At 47.2% G+C, this 19387-nt stretch overlaps 2 protein-coding genes across 7 annotated transcripts in view; both read right to left on the bottom strand.

Moving 5' to 3' along the window:
• Positions 1 to 4120, bottom strand: part of stac3 (SH3 and cysteine rich domain 3) — a 29423-nt gene extending 25303 nt beyond the window's left edge. The window contains exon 1 of the mRNA XM_055664359.1: positions 3782 to 4120. The gene's annotated coding sequence lies outside the window, so the exon portion shown is untranslated. The remainder of the gene's footprint in view (positions 1 to 3781) is intronic.
• Positions 4121 to 11654: 7534 nt separating this feature from the next.
• Positions 11655 to 19387, bottom strand: part of LOC129714629 (R3H domain-containing protein 2) — a 169723-nt gene continuing 161990 nt past the window's right edge. For all 6 annotated transcript variants that reach the window (XM_055664327.1, XM_055664325.1, XM_055664328.1 and 3 more), the window contains one exon: positions 11655 to 12341. In XM_055664327.1, the coding sequence (XP_055520302.1) occupies positions 12001 to 12341 (341 nt within the window). In that variant the 3' untranslated portion in view covers positions 11655 to 12000. The remainder of the gene's footprint in view (positions 12342 to 19387) is intronic.

Consider the following 19387-nt stretch of genomic DNA (forward strand, 5'->3'; position numbering starts at 1 on the left):
GAAGAGAATTAGGGCCATCGGTTAGGTGGAGCCCATCTGGATCTCCAGAAAGTGTTCTGTGGCAATCTCACATCAAATTAGATCTTACAATGTAGCCCTGCTGCACTTTGCAGCAAGAAGTGTTAACCTGGAAACAACTGACAATATGTACTGGAGTTAGAGGTTTCAGAGAGTTGAACCTCTGATGAAGGCGGGTTCTGGCTTTCTTTGCCGTCGCCCCAGCCCAAGGTTGAGCTCAAGCAAAGGAGGTCATCTTGGCTCCAGCGTGAGAGTCCTGGGAGGGAGGGAGGGATGGAGGGAGAGATGGTTTGAGGCAGGGGAGGGGGAGAGGAAGGGAAGGACTGGAGCATTAACAGCAGCAGGAGGATATTCAGCCCTATTTCATCTGATCAGCGATTCAGTGAATTCAGGGCTGATCACCAACTCCACACCACGCAGCTGTCCACCTCTGAATCTAACGATACTTTTGTATATCAAACCCAAATCTGAAGCTTTAAAGCTTTGTAAACATCCGTCTGGGGCTTTGCCTCAGCTGCTCTCCGGCCAAGGGCTGGCTCGAGTGGAGCACCCACATTGTGCCACACTGATATGCACCGACATTCAATTCCTCATGTGTAGGAAAGAACTGCAAATGCTGGTTTAAATCAAAGGTAGACACAAAATGCTGGAGTAAATCAGCGGGACAGGCAGCATCTCTGGAGAGAAGGAATGGGTGACGTTTCGGTTCGAGACCCTTCTTCAGACTGGTCAATTCCTCATTGTCCTTCAGCTCCCTGCTCTCCACTGACAGTCAGTCGACCTTTAAACCTGGCTGTACATCTCTCTGCCCTTTCATCTATCGATCGTGCCATGGGCTCATACAGCACCGAAACAGGCCTTTCGGCCCACCGAGTCCGTGCTGACCATCAACCACCCATTTACACTGATCCCATTTTCTTCTTCCCACTTTCCCTTCCACTCGCCCCAGATTCTACCCTTCACCCATATATTCGAGGGCAATGCACAGCGACCAGTTAACTCACCAATCTTCACGTCTTTGGGATGCAGGAAGAAACCGGAGCACCCGGAGGAAACCCACGCGATCACAGGAAAAACTTGCACACACAGACAGCACCCGAGGTCAGGATCGAACCCAGGCCACTGATGCCGTGAGGCTGCAGCAATGTTCTACATGGTTCCGGCATAAGCTGAGACAAAAGAACCTGCGGATGCTGGAATTTTGAGCAAAGTGCAAACGCAACTCAACGGGCCAGGCAGCATCTGGGGAGGGAAAATAACCTAAAACGTTTCGAGTCAGGACCCAAGAGAAGGATCAGGTCTGGACCTGTCTGAAGAAGGGACCTGACCCAAAACATCACTGATCCATTTCCCACCACAGATGCTGCCTGACCTACTGAGTTCCTCCAGCACTTTGTGTTTTGGACAGTTTACAAGTCCCAGAATATAATGCAAATTGATTTTCAGAGCATTATTGTGCATCATGTATCATCACACGTTGCTCTCCTATCTTAAATCAAAGGCCCACCACACTCTTCAGACTGTCTGTGCCCTGCATAAAGCACAATTAGCACGCAACAAAAGCTTTTCACTGTACCTCGGTAAATATGACAATAAACTCAACTGAAACTCAGAGGGCCCGTATCACAAGAACCCTTTTCTCAGAGATCTGACCACAGCCTCCCTCCCCTGCCATGTCTCTCTCCGTCTACTTCTCTCAATTGGACATTGGACTGCCTGTGTATGAGGTTCTGTGGTGGGACAGTAGCCGATGGTGGGGGAGGGGAGTTCCAGCAACTGTTTCACTCCAGAACTATCTGAGCCCAGAAAGAAATGCGTGAGCTCGCTATAAATAGAAAAGAAACTGCACTGGAATCCTACGCCGTTCTCAGACATGGCACCTCGCTGCTTCTGCCTCGTCTCATCTCCTCACTGGACTAGGCTGCAGTGGGTGACAGGACCTCAAATCTATCCAGTTTCCCACCTCCCTTAGTCTTCTTGCTTCCTCCAACACTACGAGGCCCACCTGCCAGTTTCAACCTTGTTAATGTCCCTAAGACCATCATACCATAAGACATAGAAGCAGACGCAATGCCCAGCGGTAGACTTACAGCGCCAGAGACCCGGGTTCGATCCTGACTACGGGTGCTGTCTGTACGGAGTTTGTACGTTGTCCCCGTGACCTGCGTGGGTTTTCTCCGGGAGCTCTGGTTTCCTCCCACACTCCAAAGACGTGCGGGTTTGTAGATTAATTGGCCTTGTGCGTTATTGGCGTGCGGGGATCACTGGTCGGCGTGGACTCGGTGGGCCGAAGGGCCTGTTTCCGCGCTGTATATCTAAACTAAACCGAATTAGGCCATTCGGCCCATCGTGTCTACTCTACCATTCAATCATGGCTGAGGAGCTGTTGCAATCTCCCAGCATTTCACTTGCCCTTTCAATCGACTGTTTATTGGGTAAATTGGCGTCATATTCTGCAGGGTATTTTGTTCCCCATGAGTGCAGTGGTGAAACCACTGATCCACTCGACCAGTAGATGAGGTGGAGTTGTGAACCTCCACTCTGATCTGATGATGGAACGAAAGTTACTGATGGAACAGCTGATGATGGCTGGGTCTGGGATACATCGCTGAAGAACTCCTGCAGTGATGTCAACCACAAACGTCTTCCTGTTTGTAAATAATGACTCCATCTATTGGGGGTGTAGCCCCGTTGATGCCCATTGACTTCGCTTTTACCATGACCCCTTGATCCTACGCTCTGTCAAATGCTGCCCCAATGTCAGGGCCAGTTGCTCTAATCTCTGTGGTCCAACGCTTTGGTCCAAGTCTGCTCCAAGCCAAGCGCAACGGTCCTGGTTGGACCCGAACCGGGCATCCATGAGCAGGTAATTGCTCAGACGTTGCCAATAATTGGGAGCAGACTGAGCGATAATTAGGATGGATTTGTCCTCGTGAATGGGGCAGACTTGGGCATTTGCAGGGCTGGGGTTGATGGGGAGAGTGGGGAGGATGGGGTGGAGAGGTGGTGGGAGAGGAGGGGTGGGGGGGGGGGGTGTGGCCGGGGATGCAGGTGGGGGAGGGGTGGTGGGAGAAGATGGGAAGGGGTGGGAGAGACGATGAGCGGGAGAGGTGGGGATGGTGTGAGGGGGCAAGGTGAGTGAGTGGGGAGGGTAGATGGAGTCACATCCAAACATTCCGTGGCCGAACATAAATTCGAGAGGACACCAGAAAATCTCCCGGACCCCAGTTTCAAACCATCGCCCGTTCGCAGCTAGCGCCCGCCGCCTTCTGTTCCATGAAACAACTTGGCAGTCACTAAAGGCAGGCGATTGAATTTCCCCATAAGGGCTGGGCGCCGATAGCCGGGCCCGGGGCAGCCAGCCTGGGCTCTGTCCCTGGGCTATTCCCAGCCCGGAGACGAGGAGACCATGCGGACTTCTCAAAGCCTTAAATATGACAACAGCTCTCACTCAACTTGCAAGTCCCAGAGTTTACCAAACCCACATCTCAACTATTTCCCGAACAAAGTTTTAAACTCAGCGCAACGTTCATATCTTTCATTCCTCTGCTCTATATCACCGTCTATATCTCTAGTTTCCCTCGCCCCTGACTCAGTCTGAAGAAGAGTCTCGACCCGAGTCGGCGCCCATTCCTTCTCTCCAGAGATGCTGCCTGTCCCGCTGAGTTACTCCAGCATTTTCTGTCTATCTACAAGTTTCCGCGGGCGCTTTAACGTGGCCCCCGAGTGAGAGAGAGAGTTGGGAACTGGCCACTGAACCCACCTTGCTGCGGTTTGCTGGATGCTCCGGGTGTTAGAGTCGCCTGTTCGCGGCCGCCCTCACTCACCACGCTTGCAGCTTACACTGGGAGCCGCAGGGACTCGCACCGAGACGACAAGCTCACCCCGGGCTGACTGCGGGTAATTGGAGCCGCTCTCCTCCCGGAGCCAAGCATGAATGAATGGGCCCTTCCCTAAAGAATCGCCCTAGCGTAACCCGCCGGGGTCGCGCCCTGCCTCGGAAACCCGTGGGAAGTGGGAAGGGTCTGATCCAGGGTGCAGGGACAAGTGGGCAACAGTTACCCACTCTCCCCACCGAGATCACAATCCCTCAGCCCACCCGCTGCACGGTAGCTCACACGCAGACACACACACACACAACACTCACACATAGCACATACCACAGACACACAACACACACACAGGGCACATATCCCAGACACATAGAACGCATAGACACACGTAGACAGCCAAACACATACATAACACACTAAACTCACACGGACAACACACATACACACACGCATACACATAACATACACACGAAAACACATAATCAACACACACAACACACGCATACACAGGAAGACTCAGACACACAGACATATATGGACACTTGATGAGCCAAATGGACTAATTCTGCTCCTTGAACTTATGAACCTGTCGATGTCCACAATGTAATGACACAAAAAAAGAACTGACTGGACAAAATCAAATGGACAATGGATGCAGAACGGCAAAACTGGGAACAAAATCATCTCCAGTAATATTGTAGAGCAGAGGGATTTTGGAGTACAGGTCGATAGTTCCTTGAAAGTGGCGTCACAGGTAGATAGGGAGGTCAAGAAGGCTTTCGGCACATTGGCCCTCATCAGTCAGGATACTGAGTTGTGAATGTTGTGTTACAGATGTACAAGGCGTTGGTGAGGCTGCATTTTGGAGTATTGTGTTTACTTTTGGCCACCATGCTACAGGAGGGACGTTGTTAAGCTGGAAACAGTGCAGAGAAGATTTACCAGAATTTTGCCAGGACTCAAGGGGCTGAACCATAGGGAGAAGTTGAACTTTATTCCATGGAGTGCAGCAGGAGGATGAAGGGGGTCTTATAAAGGTTATTAATCATGAGGGGAACAGATTGGGTGAATGCACCATCTGGGTGAGACTTTTACCCAGTTTAGGGAACCAAAAACCAGCGGACTTAGGTTTTAAGTGAGAGGGATGAGATTAAATAGGAATCCGAGGGGCGACTTTTTCACATAGGGTATATGGAACGAGCTGCCAGAGGAGTTAGTTGAAGCAGGTACTATAACATTATTTAAAAGGCATTTGGACAGGTATATGGGTAGGAAAGGTTCAGAGGGATATGAGCCAAAGGCAGGCAAACGGGCCCAGTGTAGATGAGGCATGTTGGACGGCATGGGCAAGTTGGGCCGAAAGGCCTGTTACTGTGTTGTATGCCTCTAAGCTATGAAGGTAGGTAGGCAGATTGACCAGGGTAAAGTGGGAGAATACATTAAAGGTTGAGACAGGAGGGAGTGGAAAAGCAACGCCTGTTTATATTCTTTTTAGGCACAAAAATACAACAACAAAACTGGGTCAACAGGAGAGTTTAAAAAATAATATTAAATCCGAGGAAGAGGTTCATAAAGTCGCCAGAAAAAGCAATAAGCTGTGGAGTGACTGGTTGTATCTCAACCTGGTTCGACACCTCCTTGCACAGTCTCAACAAGGCAGCTAATATCATCAAAGACCTGCACCACCCTGGCCATGCTCTCATCTCGCTGCTACCATCGGGAAGATGGTACCATGACCTCCAGGTTCAAGCACGGCTTCTTCACAGCAACCTTCAGGCTGCTGAACCACTCCGCACGACCCTAGCAACAAACCACCATGGACTTTGTATGAGGTAGCATTGCGTACATCGGTTTTCACTAATTAGTTTAGAGCTACAGTGTGCAAACAGGCCCTTTGGCTCGCCGAGTCTGTGCCGACACACTATCCCTGCACACTAACACTATCCAACACACACTGGGGACAATTTACAATTTTACCAAGCCAATTAACCTACAAACCTAGTACGGCTTTGGAGTGTGGGAGGAAACCGGAGCACCCGGAGAAAACCCACACAGGTCCCGGGGAGAATGAACAAACTCCGTACAGACAGCGCCCGTAGTCAGGATGGAACCCAGGTCTCTGGCGCTGTGAGGCAGCAACTCTACCGCTGCGCCACCGTGCCGCCCAGTTACTGATACTATATTGTATTACTGTTGTTGCATATTTATTTGTTGCGTTGGTGTGCCTGGAGAACTGCAGCAAGTAAGAATTTCATGGTTCTGTTTCTAGTGTATATGATGATTAAACACTTGGATGCAGTCTGCATTTGGAGACAGGACCTGTAAATTTATCTTTTAACTTGTTTCCATCCTCCACCCCCCTGCTTTTACTTTGGTTCTATTTCTCTCCTGGTGGTCTCTCCTCTCAGGTTTGTTGCCGCCCCTCTGCCGAGCATGAAGATGCCCAGACCGTGGGGAGGTCGGTGCTGCTCTTGCCCGACCAACGTGTACAGGTCACACCCGCTCCACCAACTCTCCCAAAGTCTCCAAAGCCCAAAGCTCCCTCGCCAGAGCCGGATTTACAATCAGGCTTCGTAGGCTGAAACCTAGGGCCTCGAAATCTAGGGGGCCTCCAGCCAAGTGTATAATATTTTTGACATTGTCACTGTAGTCTCTAAACAACCCTTCAGTAATTTCCCTAGCCCTCCATTTCAGAATAATAGCGTTTTAAGCCGATAACTCGACACTAGCACTGGCAATAAATAAATAAATAAAAAGCCCAGCTTTCCAGCCCCTTATCTCATTGGCCACCTCGGCTGCAAATCGGTGTCAATCTGGTGGACCATCTTCCTCTAGTCGTGGGGGTGGGGGATTGGGAGGGGCCTCACAAGTGGAACAGCCTAGGGCCTCTCTTCATCTAAATCCGGCACTGACCCTCACTGTCCCTCAAGCCGCCCCTCACCACTGATCCAAGATGGCGCCCAAGCTAGGCGACTCTTTGCGTGCTCGTCACAGAAATGGAGCTGCAATCACCCATTACAATCGCTCCACTCTTTTATCAGTACACTGTCGATGGCTCAATTGTAATCAGGTCTTTCCGCTGGCTGGTTAGCACGCAAAAAAAGCATTTCACTGTACCTCGGTGTACGTGACAATAAACTCAACTCCAACTCAACCTGCCTTGTTCCCCTATTTTTCAGATAGTTCTCAGATTGGCGAGATTTCCCGGGATGGTGGGACTGTCATATGCTGAGAGAATGAAGCTGCTGGGCTTGTAGACTCTGGAGTTTAGAAGGATGAGAGGGGATCTCATTGAAACATACAAGATTGTTAAGGGTTTGGACACGCTAGAGGCAGGAAACATGTTTCCGATGTTGGGTGAGTCCAGAACCAGGGGCCACAGTTTAAGAATAAGGAGTAAGCCATTTAGAACAGAGACGAGGAAACACTTTTTCTCACAGAGAGTTGTGAGTGTGTGGAATTCTCTGCCTCAGAGGGCGGTGGAGGCCGGTTCTCTGAATGCTTTCAAGAGAGAGCTGGATAGGGCTCTTAAAAATAGCGGAGTCAGGGGATATGGGGAGAAGGCAGGAACGGGGTACTGATTGGGGATGATCAGCCATGATCACATTGAATGGCGGTGCTGGCTCGAAGGGCCGAATGGCCTCTACTCCTGCACCTATTGTCTATTGTAGATGGCAACTGTAATCCTGCTAGAAGACCATAAGATCATTAAGACCATAAGGATGTACGATTAGAATTAAGGCATTCAGCTCATCGAGTCTGCTCCGCCATTCGATCTTTTCCTCTCAACCACATTCTCCTGCCTTCTCCCCATAATCTTTAACACATGCACTAATTAAGAGTGAAAAGGTGGTTGTACGTGAAAGTAAGTTGCAGGGGTATGGGGAGAGGGGGAAACGGGACAGGTGGCATTGCTCCTGTGCGAGCTGGCATGCACCCAATGGTCCAAAGAACATCTGTCAGCCCTGATGTGGTGATCTGCAAAGGTCAACATGCTCCTAACTCCAGGTCTTTATATACACCGGGGAAAGTGATCGTCCCAACACTGCACTGGAGCCCATCACTGTTTACTTTGATTATTAGATGAACATTTATTAAGCACCATTTAATGAAGTGCCTCCTGGCCTCTAACCATTTTGTTCTCTCCGCTGCCACTTTGACATTTACAAAATACATCTGATCAACTATTTTATTAACAATAATATGTGCCATTTAGAAATCCGATGGAGTTCTGCCTTAATCATCTGCACTGTCTTAAATGGCATTTGCCTTTTACAAATCAATTCCTGTGCTCAATTAACCCACATCTCTGCAGATGGGTAGTGATTTCATCTGATGCCCGCTAGGCGGCACGGTGGCGCAGTGGTAGAGTTGCTGCCTTACAGCGCCAGAGACCCGGGTCCGCGCCGACCAGCGATCCCCGTACACCAGCATTCTCTTACACACTAGGGACAATTTACAATTTTACCAAGCCAATTAACCTCCAAACCTGTGTTTTAAGAAGGAACTGCAGATGCTGGAGAATCGAAGGTACACAAAAAAGCTGGAGAAACTCAGCGGGTGCAGCAGCATCTATGGAGCGAAGGAAATAGGCAACGTTTCGGGCCGAAACGTTGCCTATTTCCTTCGCTCCATAGATGCTGCTGCACCCGCTGAGTTTCTCCAGCTTTTTTGTGAACCTCCAAACCTGTACGCCATTAGAGTGTGGGGGGAAACTGGAGCACCTGGAGAAAACCCACGCGGGTCACGGGGAGAATGTACAGACTCTGTGCAGACAGCACCCATAGTCGGGATGGAACCCGGGTCTCTGGCGCTGTGAGGCAGCAACTCTACCGCTGCGCCACTGTGCTGCCCAAATGTCTTTTAAAAGTCATAATTGTATCTGCTTTTATCGGTTCTTCTGGCAGCTCGTTCAAGATGCAGACGACCCTCTGAGTGAATACGTTTCCCCTGATGTCCCTCTCCCCTCTCCCCGCCTTCCTTGCATGTTCCTCATCCACTCAAAATTACCAATGACTCACCTGGTAAAGGTTTTTATGTAAATATTTCAATGATTATTGTCATAGAGTGATACAGCGTGGAAACAGGCCCTTCAGCCCAACTTGCCAACATGTCCCATCTACACTAGTCCCACCTGCCCGCGTTTGGCCCATATCCCTATAAACCTGTCCTATCCATGTACCTGTCTAATTCTTAAACGTTGGGATAGCCCCAGCCTCAACTACCTCCTCTGGCAGCTCGTTCCATACACCCACCTGTGTGAAAAAGTTACCCCTCAGATTCCTATTAAATCTTTCCCCCTTCACCTTGAACCTGTGTCCTCTGGTCCTCGATTCCCCTACTCTGGGCAAGAGACTGTGCATCTACCCGATCTATTCCTCTCATGACTTTATACACCTCTATAAGATTCCTTCGCATTGTAAGACCAACTGCATATTGAAAAAAATTCAGGTCCACATCTTTTTTTCCCCCAAAATGTGGACTTTGACTTATTGTGTTAAATATGTAGATGGCAGCACTGTGGCTGAGTTTTGTTCACCAGAAACATGTGTAGGTGGTGCCACCTAGTGGTGGCGGAGTTGGCCGCCCTGCCACTGCTGTGACAGCTCCCACTAGAGACATGCCCTTTTTGCCCTGTCTAAAAAGTGGACCAGCAAACATTTGGAGAAAGCTAGCCAAACAAAAGCCAACCTTGATAAAGGTTGTCTGTTTAGAAACTCCGAAGGCAGACACAAAGTGCTGGAGTAACTCAGCGGGACAGGCAGCATCTTTGGCGAGAAGGAATGGGTCAGGGTCGAGGGAAACTAGAGATATGGAGGGGTAAAGTGTGAAAAGGACAGATCAAAGTGGTCAAACGTAGAATGGTTCATTGTTGGCTGAGGGGATGGTAGAGAAGTCAATGTCCATACCGCTGGGGTGTAAACTGCCCAAGCGAAATATGAGATGCTGTTCCTCCAATTTGCGTTGGGCCTCACTCTGACAATGGAGGAGGCCCAGGACAGAAAGGGGAGTGTGGGAATGGGAGGGGGAGTTAAAGTGTTTGGCAACTGGGAGATGCAGGGCTGATTCAGGCTGATCGCACCTCCCTGCTAGTGTGTTTCACGCAATCAAATTACGGAGAGAAAACGTGAAGTTGTTGGCCTGCGCTGCCCGTGGACTGTGGTTCTGTTGGGACTAAAGGGGGACAACTCGAGCAGATCTGAGCCAGGGGTGCCTGCCCCATCTCCCCCACCGTTCTCATCTTCACCTTTGCGCTATCCTTTTTTAAGGATATTTTTAAGGCACAGGTTGACAGATTCTAGATTGGTACGGGTCGGGTGTCAGAGGTTATGGGGAGAACGCAGGGGAATGGGGTTAAGAAAATATATACTGGCGTTGGAGAGTGTCCAGAATAGGTTCACTTGGGTAATTACTGGGGTGAAAGGACCTAGCAATATTGAAGAAGTCGCACCTGTATTCCTGTATTCTTTGGAGTTGTGATGATTGTACTGAAACGTGTGTGATGATAATGGGGGATGACAGGGTGGGCAACAAGAAGTTTCAACTAGTGTAAGAGTCACACACGAGGGGACATCACTACAGGACTTGGGGGCCAGTCATTTAAAAGTGAGGTGTGTAGGAATTTCCTTCTCGAAAATCTCTGGAATTCTCTGCCCCAGCAGGTTATGAAGGCTGGTTCATTGGGGATAAAGAAAAGAAGAGAGAGATGACTTTTTAAGACAATGGGTGCAAGACCATAACCTTCATATGGGAGGAGGCCACGGTATATCGGCGATACAGTCAGTGTAGCAACTCACACTCAACAGGGAATGCTGTGCAGGAAATGGAGGACCAATGATTCATTGACGTGCAGAAATTGTATAAACGGAGGAAACATCCCATAATGTCTAGTAATGGGCCCCTGCTAGTGCAAATTATAGGACAGGAATGTTTGAGCTTGGGCTGCCAGTGGAAGTCCTTTGTGAATTTTTCCAACCAGACTCTCACTCTTCCACCCCGGTGGCGAGTGTAATCCTGTTGTAAATATTATGATGCTTTGTCCTTCATCCTGCAGCTTTGCTACAGACGTGAGTGACGGCCATCTCCTGTCCTTCCACCTTCTCTACTTTCAGCCCCAGCTGCTGCCGGTCCAAGGGGTTCGTGCATAACCAGCGCCTCTCTGACTGATTCCCTCTCATCATCACCGCTAAGTATTAGCAAAGGTCAAGTCTCAGTTTGTCCCAATGGATGAGTTCCAATGATGTCACGTCACCAGCAGGAGTATGGATCAACTTCTCTATGTATCTTTACAATTCCATTCTGATTTCTTTCAACCCGATGATCACTTCTGGCCCACTATTTCGTTACTATTTTCATCACCTGAGCATAGGGATGGCCAAATCCATGGCTCCCATCCTTGACTTAAAACCCATTCCCGAACCAATTGCCCAGATGGAACCAGTGCTTACAAAACCATGACGTCTCAGTCTGAAGAAGGGTCTCGATCTGAAACGTCATCCATTACTTCTATCCAGAGACGCTGCCTGTCCCGCTGAGTTACTCCAGCATCTTCGGTTCATTCCTCTGCAGGCCACCAGGACAACTTGACCCGACCTCTGTAATTTAGTCTTATCTGCGCTCAAACATCAAATATCCCTCTGCTAAAACCCCAAGCCAGGGTTGAGTCGCCTTTTATTGCCCCTTGTTTTTATGAAGTGCCTTTGAGTGTTTCATTGAAGGCATTGTATATAATTCACACACGTTACATACAAGGGAGTAAGTCGTGCCACCTTGCAAATAAAAGACAGCTTAAAACAAAGAAGATATTGAGAGTCTGGACTGGCAGACAAACTTTTATAATTAAAATCAAAAAAACAGGTTAAATAAAATTTGTCGTGACCGTACACAGTCAACTGTTTGTGTCACTTAAATAAGCTCTTCTAATACGTTTGCACAACAGAAAAAATACACATGGGTTGTGTGGGCGTGTAAAATGGAAGTTAAGGGAAAAAACAAACTTTTTTTTCCAACTGATCACTAACTTTCCTTAATTATGTCTAAAGTGATATTTGGACAAAACAATGCACTACAGGAACAACGCTGACTTAAAACAAAGCCAATACAGTCATTCAAAGGAGAGAAGAAAAAGGAATTTTCAAATATCCATTGGCTACTGGGAACTGGCTCTTTCTAGAATGCGAAGATCATAGCTTCTCTTGGCTGTTCGCAGTTTAAACCTGTTTGTTGAATTATTCAGTCTGACAGTTGCATTTTGGGCTGCCATGGTCGAAGGGAACACGGCAACAATTGTATAAAGTGCAGCTAGGTCCCCAGCATTCTTTGAGTTCTCTGTCGCTCTGTTACAGTCCCCAGAACCACTGCTGCGCTGCTGAGAGTCTTTGAGCCACTGGATTTTGGCACCAGACATTGAAAGTTGACTGAAAAGTTTGTCTGCTTCAGTGCGAGTGATTCCTTCGGGGAGATCTGTTACCTCTAAGATTCGGCCGACAACTGAAATGAAAAGAAGAGAAACATGCTAAGTGGCTCCAAGGCACAGAAATGTCAAGTAGTCATCGTTCATCAGTATATTATACCAGCTTCACATACCTGCCACCTACAGCTGGGCTCAGTTTTAAAACAATTTAGCCTATTGACGGTGAGCAAGATCACACATGAGACTACAGTAACAGTATTCTATGTAAAATCATTTGTGGACATGGCCCTGTGGATTTGGCGAGTGCTTTCGAGCACAATGGGTACTCTCACCAAATCTCACTGTACAAGTCGGAGCTGCCCCCCCCCTCCCCTCCCCCCAATCTCACAGATCCCTGCAGCCAGTATCTCCAAATGCACATTCAAAAAGTGGAGTTTGCTCATCATTGCTGCCAGCATTTCCTTTCGGGTGGGAAGATACGCAACTCCAGAATGGCAGCAAATCTTTTGTGCAGGGGCAAAATACCGTGCCAAATAAGTGAGGTTGCTTTGTAATCCGGGTAAGTTGCAAACTGTGTGCAAAACAGCCATTGGTAGCATCATCTCAAAACTGCCGGCTCTTGATGCAATCCCATGGTGGCACCATGATAACCTCACTGTTCATTGTCTCCTGGAATCCTCAGCATTGACAATTGAACCACACTTTAAGAAGTAATGTCAATTCATATCTGTCGTGAGCTCGCCACAGAAGGCACACCAACACTTTTACTCCCTTAGGAGACTGAGGAAGTTCGACGTGTTGAGGTTTATTATCGTCACATGTACCAAGGTTCAAACAAAGAGCAAAGGGGAAGATACAGAGTGCAGAATATAGTTCTCAGCATGGTAGCGCATCAGTTCCTTAAACAAAGTCCAATGTCCTCAATGGGTAGAAGTGAATCGAAATTAAAAGAGAAACATGCTAAGTGGCTCCAAGGCACAAAAATGTCATTTAGTCATCGTTCATCAGTATATTAAACTAGGTTCACATACCTGCCACCTACAGTGAATCGAACAGTAGCCTAGCTTATGAAAGGACCTTCAGACGCCAGATAATAGAGGGGAATAAGCTGTTCCTGAGTCTGGTTGTGTGTGATTTTACGCTTTTGTACCTTTTGCCCGACAGGAGCAGAGAAGGAACGGATGGGGTGGGACGAGTCTTTGATTGTGTTGGCTGCTTTTCTGAGGCAGCGTGAATAATAGATGGGGTCAGTGGTGGGAGTGTGGTGTGTGTGTGATGGACTGGGCTACATCTACAATGGTGGTGAGTGTGGTCTGTGTGATGGACTGGGCTACATCTACAATGGTGGGGAGTGTGGTGTGTGATGGACTGGGCTGGGCTACATCTACAATGGTGGGGAGTGTGGTGTGTGTGATGGACTGGGCTACATCTACAATGGTGGGGAGTGTGGTGTGTGTGATGGACTGGGCTACATTTACAATGGTGGGGAGTGTGGTGTGTGTGTGATGGACTGGGCTACATCTACAATGGTGGGGAGTGTGGTGTGTGTGTGGGACTGGGCTACATCTACAATGGTGGGGAGTGTGGTGTGTGTGATGGACTGGGCTACATCTACGACTCTCTGTAATTTCTTGCAGTCTTGGGCAGAGCTGTTCCTAAACCAAGCCGCGATGCATCCCGGCGTTATGCTTTCCATGGTGCATCTGCAGAAATTAGAAGTGTCATGGAGACATGCCAAATGTCCTCAATCTCCTGATGAAGTAACGGCATTGGTGTGCCCTCGTGCCTGTCGAATCAGTGTGGCTCCAACGATTCTTACAAACTTCTACACATGCAGCCAACATAATCAAAGACATGTCTCACCACGGAATTGCTTCTTCTCTCTGCTCCTGTCGGACAAAAGGTACAGCAGCTTGAAAGTGTGCACCACCAGGCTCAGGAACAGCTTCGTCTCCTCTTATCAGAATTCTGAAGGTCCTTCTATAAACTAGGGTATAGTCCGATTCACCCCATTGCGGACATTGGACTTGGTTTATGGAACTGATGCGATACAATGCTGAGAACTATATTCTGCCCCATTGCTCTACCTATTGTACTTGAGTTTGATTTGATTGTATTTATGTGTAGTATTATGTGATCTGACTGAACAGCATGCAAACAAGGTTTTTCACTATACCTCGGTACATGCGACAGTAATTAATCTAAGCCTGAGACTTCTTTCCCATCGTGGAACATTAATATAGAGCATGAACACTTATACAATAGGGTTAAAAAATACATATCGCAATAAGATCCTGGTAGACTGGTGTGTTCCACGGTACTGCTGGGGCATATATAGAATTAACATGTATGCGCATAGTGCGACTGACTTCCCCATTACATTACACAATTATTCATCTATATATTGCCACTGACATTTCTTTCAACATTTAATTGGTGGCTGGGATTATTTGAGTTTGAACATTGATTCTCATGAGAACAAAACCCTTTGTCCAGAGGTGAGATTAGATGTTTATTTCAGTGACCATATCTGGATCGTTTTACAATGGTCTGGAGGTTGGACCAGGCAGTTGTGACTTTAGCATCAGGAGATGCCATTCCCTGTAACTTTTGAAGCATTATGGATGGGGGTCACCATTATTCGGCATTCCCGGGAAAACCAGGTCTTCACAGTCCAGCGCCGGGCAAAACCCAAGTAAGGCAAGTCCCACACGTGACCGTTTAGTCACTGGGGTCTTCTACACGCTGATTTCCCCTCTAATCCACTGGGCAGTGATCAGAACATGGAACAGTACAGCACAGGAACGGGCCATTCGGCCCACAATGTCTGTGCCAAAAATGATGCCAATTTAAACTGACCTCCTCTGCGTGCATGTGATCCATTCCCTGCATATCCATGTGCCTATCCAAATATCTCTTAAACCAGCAGAAGCTCTGGTTCATTTCCCCCATCCTTCCATTCACTGACGAGTTTGCACGTTCTCCCTGTGACCGCGTGGGTTATCTTCGGGTGCTCCAGTTTCCTCCCACGTTCCAAAGACGTGCAGGTTTGTTGGTTAATTGGCTTCTGTGAATTGCCCCGAGTGTGTAGGGTGTGAACATGGGATGACGTAGAACTAGTGAACGGGTCGGCATGGACTCGGTGGGCCGAAGGGCCTGTTTCCACGCAAAGCTAAACTGTGAACCTTTTTCTCCAACCTGGCAATCCTCGAGGCCCCGATTTCTACCATCTACCTCCAGCTGGTCCTGAATCAAACCTCAAGGATGAGGATAACCTCACATATGACAAGCGCACATTCCTCCTCATTCGGCCATTTTCCACAAAGACACGCACTGTGCCAAAGTAGCACGATACATGTTGTTAACCCCAAACGATGGTTTTAACAGCTCGGAACTTGTAAAATAAATACTGAGGCAAGATCATGAGTTTCTGGTACTCCGATGAAAAAAAAAAACTTTCTTAGTAATTCTGTAAGTAGCCATCTAGTCATCTTCTTTATTTAAAACATTCCAAACATGATCAAATTGTAAAAAGAGTAGAAAGGAAAATTGGAGAGAATTGGAGAGAAAAAAGGAATAGTCAGTTAGATCAATCAGTTCCATTTCAAACCTTCGGCACTGAAGGGAATTTGTTCCAATGGCATAAATGCAGCAATTCCTTGACCTGGGGATGAAAGCAAAATTGCCTTCCTCACAAAGCTGAACAAAAGCCAGCAGCAGGGAAGGAACAACTACAAAAATACTTGTATGTACCTCCTAATAACACGGTTATCACATGGTGGGAGAGCTGGCCTTGAGCTGATGTCAATGATTAGTCATAACAGTCTTAGTGTGTAAACAGGCCCTTCGGCCCAACTAGCCCACACCGACCAACATGTCCCAGCTACACAAGACCCGCCTGCCTGCATTTGGCCCATATTCCTCCAAGCCTGTCCTATCCATGTACCTGTCTACATGTTTTTTGAAAGGTTGGGATAGTCCCAGCCTCAACTACCTCCTCCGGCAGCTCGTTCCATACACCCGCCACCCTTTGTGTGAAAAAGTTACCCCCCAGATTCCTATTAAATCTTTCCCCCCCTCACCTTAAACGCATGTCCTCTGGTCCTCGATTACCCTACTCTGGGCAAGAGACTCTGCCCGATCTACTCCTCTCATAATTTTGTACACCTCTATAAAATCATCCTTCATCCTTCTGCGCTCCAAGGAATAGAGGCCTAGTCTCGACCCAAAACGCCACCTATTCCTTTTTTCTAGAGATGCTGCTTGACCTGCTGAGTTACTCCAGCATTTGGTGTCAATCTTTGATGTAAACTAGCATCTGCAGTTCCTTCCGCCACACATGACGTCTCTCTATCCCAGTTCTGAGATACTGTTAGGGCTGAAATGTTGACTGTTTATCACTCCACAGATGCTGCCTGGCTTGTTGAGTGTTTCCAGCAATTTTCACTTTTGTTCGGGAAGCAAATACTTGTGTGGTCATTGGAAATAAACATTACTCCGTTTTTTAAACAATATGACCAGCATTATTTACATGTAAGTTTATAAAATTAAGAACATCAGGTGAAGTAGACCCTAAGAGAGACACAAAACGCTGGAGTAACTCAGCGGGACAAGCAGCATCTCTAGAGAAAAGGAATAGGTGACGTTTTGGGTCTAGGCTAGGACTCCATTCCTTGGAGCGCAGGAGGATGAGGGGTGATCTTATAGAGGTGTACAAAATTATGAGGGGAATAGTTCGGTTGAACGCACAGAGTCTCTTGCCCAGAGTAGGGGAATCGAGGACCAGAGGATATAGGTTTAAGGTGGAGGGGAAAAGAGTTAATAGGAATCTGAGGGGTAACTTTTTCATGCAAACAGTGGTGGGTGTGTGGAACGAGCTGCCAGAGGAGGTAATTGAGGCTGGGACTATCACAACCTTGCAAAAGCTGGACAAGCAGCATCCCTGGAGAGAAGGAATGGGTGACGTTTTGGGTCGAGGCTCTTCTGAAGACTAGGGGGAGTCGAGGGGAGGAGACCCTAACTCTGTCACTAATAAATGCATCCCAACCTCAACTTTGGATTGTCATGCAGCAAAGGATTTGGGAATAATTTAAACAATGAGGAGCTTGATTCTTTGTTGCTGGGCTAGAAAATATTAGTGAGCAGATTCTTGCACTCACTGCGCTGTTCCCCCGAGTCTAAATGCAGTATCTCACAAACCTGCAACGTCTACCTGCAGGACATGCAGCAGCACATGGGGAATATCCAGAAATGTACTACGTTCCCCTCCTGGTCACACCCCATCCTGATTTTTAAACACTGCTCCCTCCTTGTCACCGGGTCAAAATGCTGTAACTGCCTCCCTAACAACACCATCACCGACTGGGTGGTTCGAGACGATGGCTTTCCATCTTCTCAAGGGGCGATTGGGATAGCACGAAATGCCGGTCCTACCAGGTCCCCAAAAATCTATATATTTAAAAAAATATCCATGCAGTAAATCTGAAACTTACATAAAAGAGCCCCTGCCTTCCTAACTCTGACCGTCCAATAACAGATATGTTTATTCAAACATAATTGCCCTTTAGTTCATAATTTCAGTTATGCAGAATCTCACAAAGAAACGTATGATATCAGTACAGTTGTGACAGAAACAACTTAATTCTACTGGGGGGCAAATAGTGAGCACAACTTTGTCTCCTCAAAGGCACTGAGCGTTCCAAAGGTCATTGCTGGCATGAATGATTCATTTACTGAATTGGTGGAAGGATTGTGTTACCAAAGAGGCTTATTGGCAAGCAAGCCCCAGCAAGGTATTACATGGAAGTATAAAGGGATTTAGGACGAGATAGATCCCTCGAGCCCGATAGCGTATCGAGGAGAGCAGTGGCAAGTTTACAAGGCACTTTCTCCATCATGGAAACATTGGTTGCTAGAGAGACTCTGCAAAAAAACATTCATGTAAAACAGCAAGCAATTTAATACAGACAGCTATAAACTAGCGGCTTGCCACTGGCTTATGATTAATGGGTAAAAATAATAGTAAAACCAGCTCAATAATTTCCACAGAGAAGTCGCTCTCTGCAATTGTTTTGGAAAGTTAGTAAGGGCTTGGGGCTTTAAAATTTAAAAAAACCCCACCAAAGGAGATGAGGAGGAATTCCTTCCGTCAGAGGGTGGTGAATCAGTGGAATTCATTGCCACAGAAGGCTGTGGAGGCCAAGTCAATGGATATTTTTAAGGCGGAGATTGACAGATTCTTGACTAAAACGGGTGTCAGGGGTTATGGGGAGAAGGCAGGGGAATGGGGTTGAGAGGGAGAGATAGATCAGCCATGATTGAATGGCGGGGTAGACTCGATGGGCCGAATGGCCTAATTCTGCTCCTATCACTTATGAACTTACTCAGTAGGTCAGACATTATTTGGCCTGTTGAGTGTTTCCGGCAGTTTTGACTTTTGTTCGGGAAGCAAATACTCATGTGGTCACTGGAAATAAACATTATTCAGTTGATTATAAAAAAAATATGACCAGCATTATTTGCTTTTAAGTTTATAAAATGAAGATCCTCAGAGGAAGTAGACCCTAATAACCCTATCACTAATATATGCTTTCCAACCACTTCCACCTTCAATTTTGGATCAGACATGTAGCAAAGGATTTGGGAATCATTTAAACAATGGATTATTTGACTTGACAATTCATTGACAAGTAGAATTGGATTTTAATTTTCAGCAAAACATTAACAATAAATAGTGTGTAGTAAGTGTGGGGGGAGGGCACTGCCACTACCTATAATCAGCAAGCATATGAGAAGGGCAAGCTTATGTCTGTAATCTTTAAATTACCCCTATAAAACCAGTCAAATTTAAATTCCACTGCATACAGCTGGCAAAATGCAACTGATATTGGTAAACCATTTATTTTAAGTGGGTTACTGCTGATGATAAAATATCAATTCGAATATCTAGGCTCAAGCGTATGCATGGGAGATGTCACATTGCAAAGTAGTAAGGGAGGGTATCACAGTACTTATGCTAGTGTCACTTCAACGCACATAAAGGAACAAAGTGTAAGCTTGTTACATTTGAAATAAAATAGGGCGAGTGCTGGAGGGACGGAGTTAATTGTTGAACGGTTTAGAT

Source organism: Leucoraja erinacea, chromosome 40, assembly GCF_028641065.1.
Source record: "Leucoraja erinacea ecotype New England chromosome 40, Leri_hhj_1, whole genome shotgun sequence".
Classification (NCBI taxonomy): domain Eukaryota; kingdom Metazoa; phylum Chordata; class Chondrichthyes; order Rajiformes; family Rajidae; genus Leucoraja; species Leucoraja erinaceus.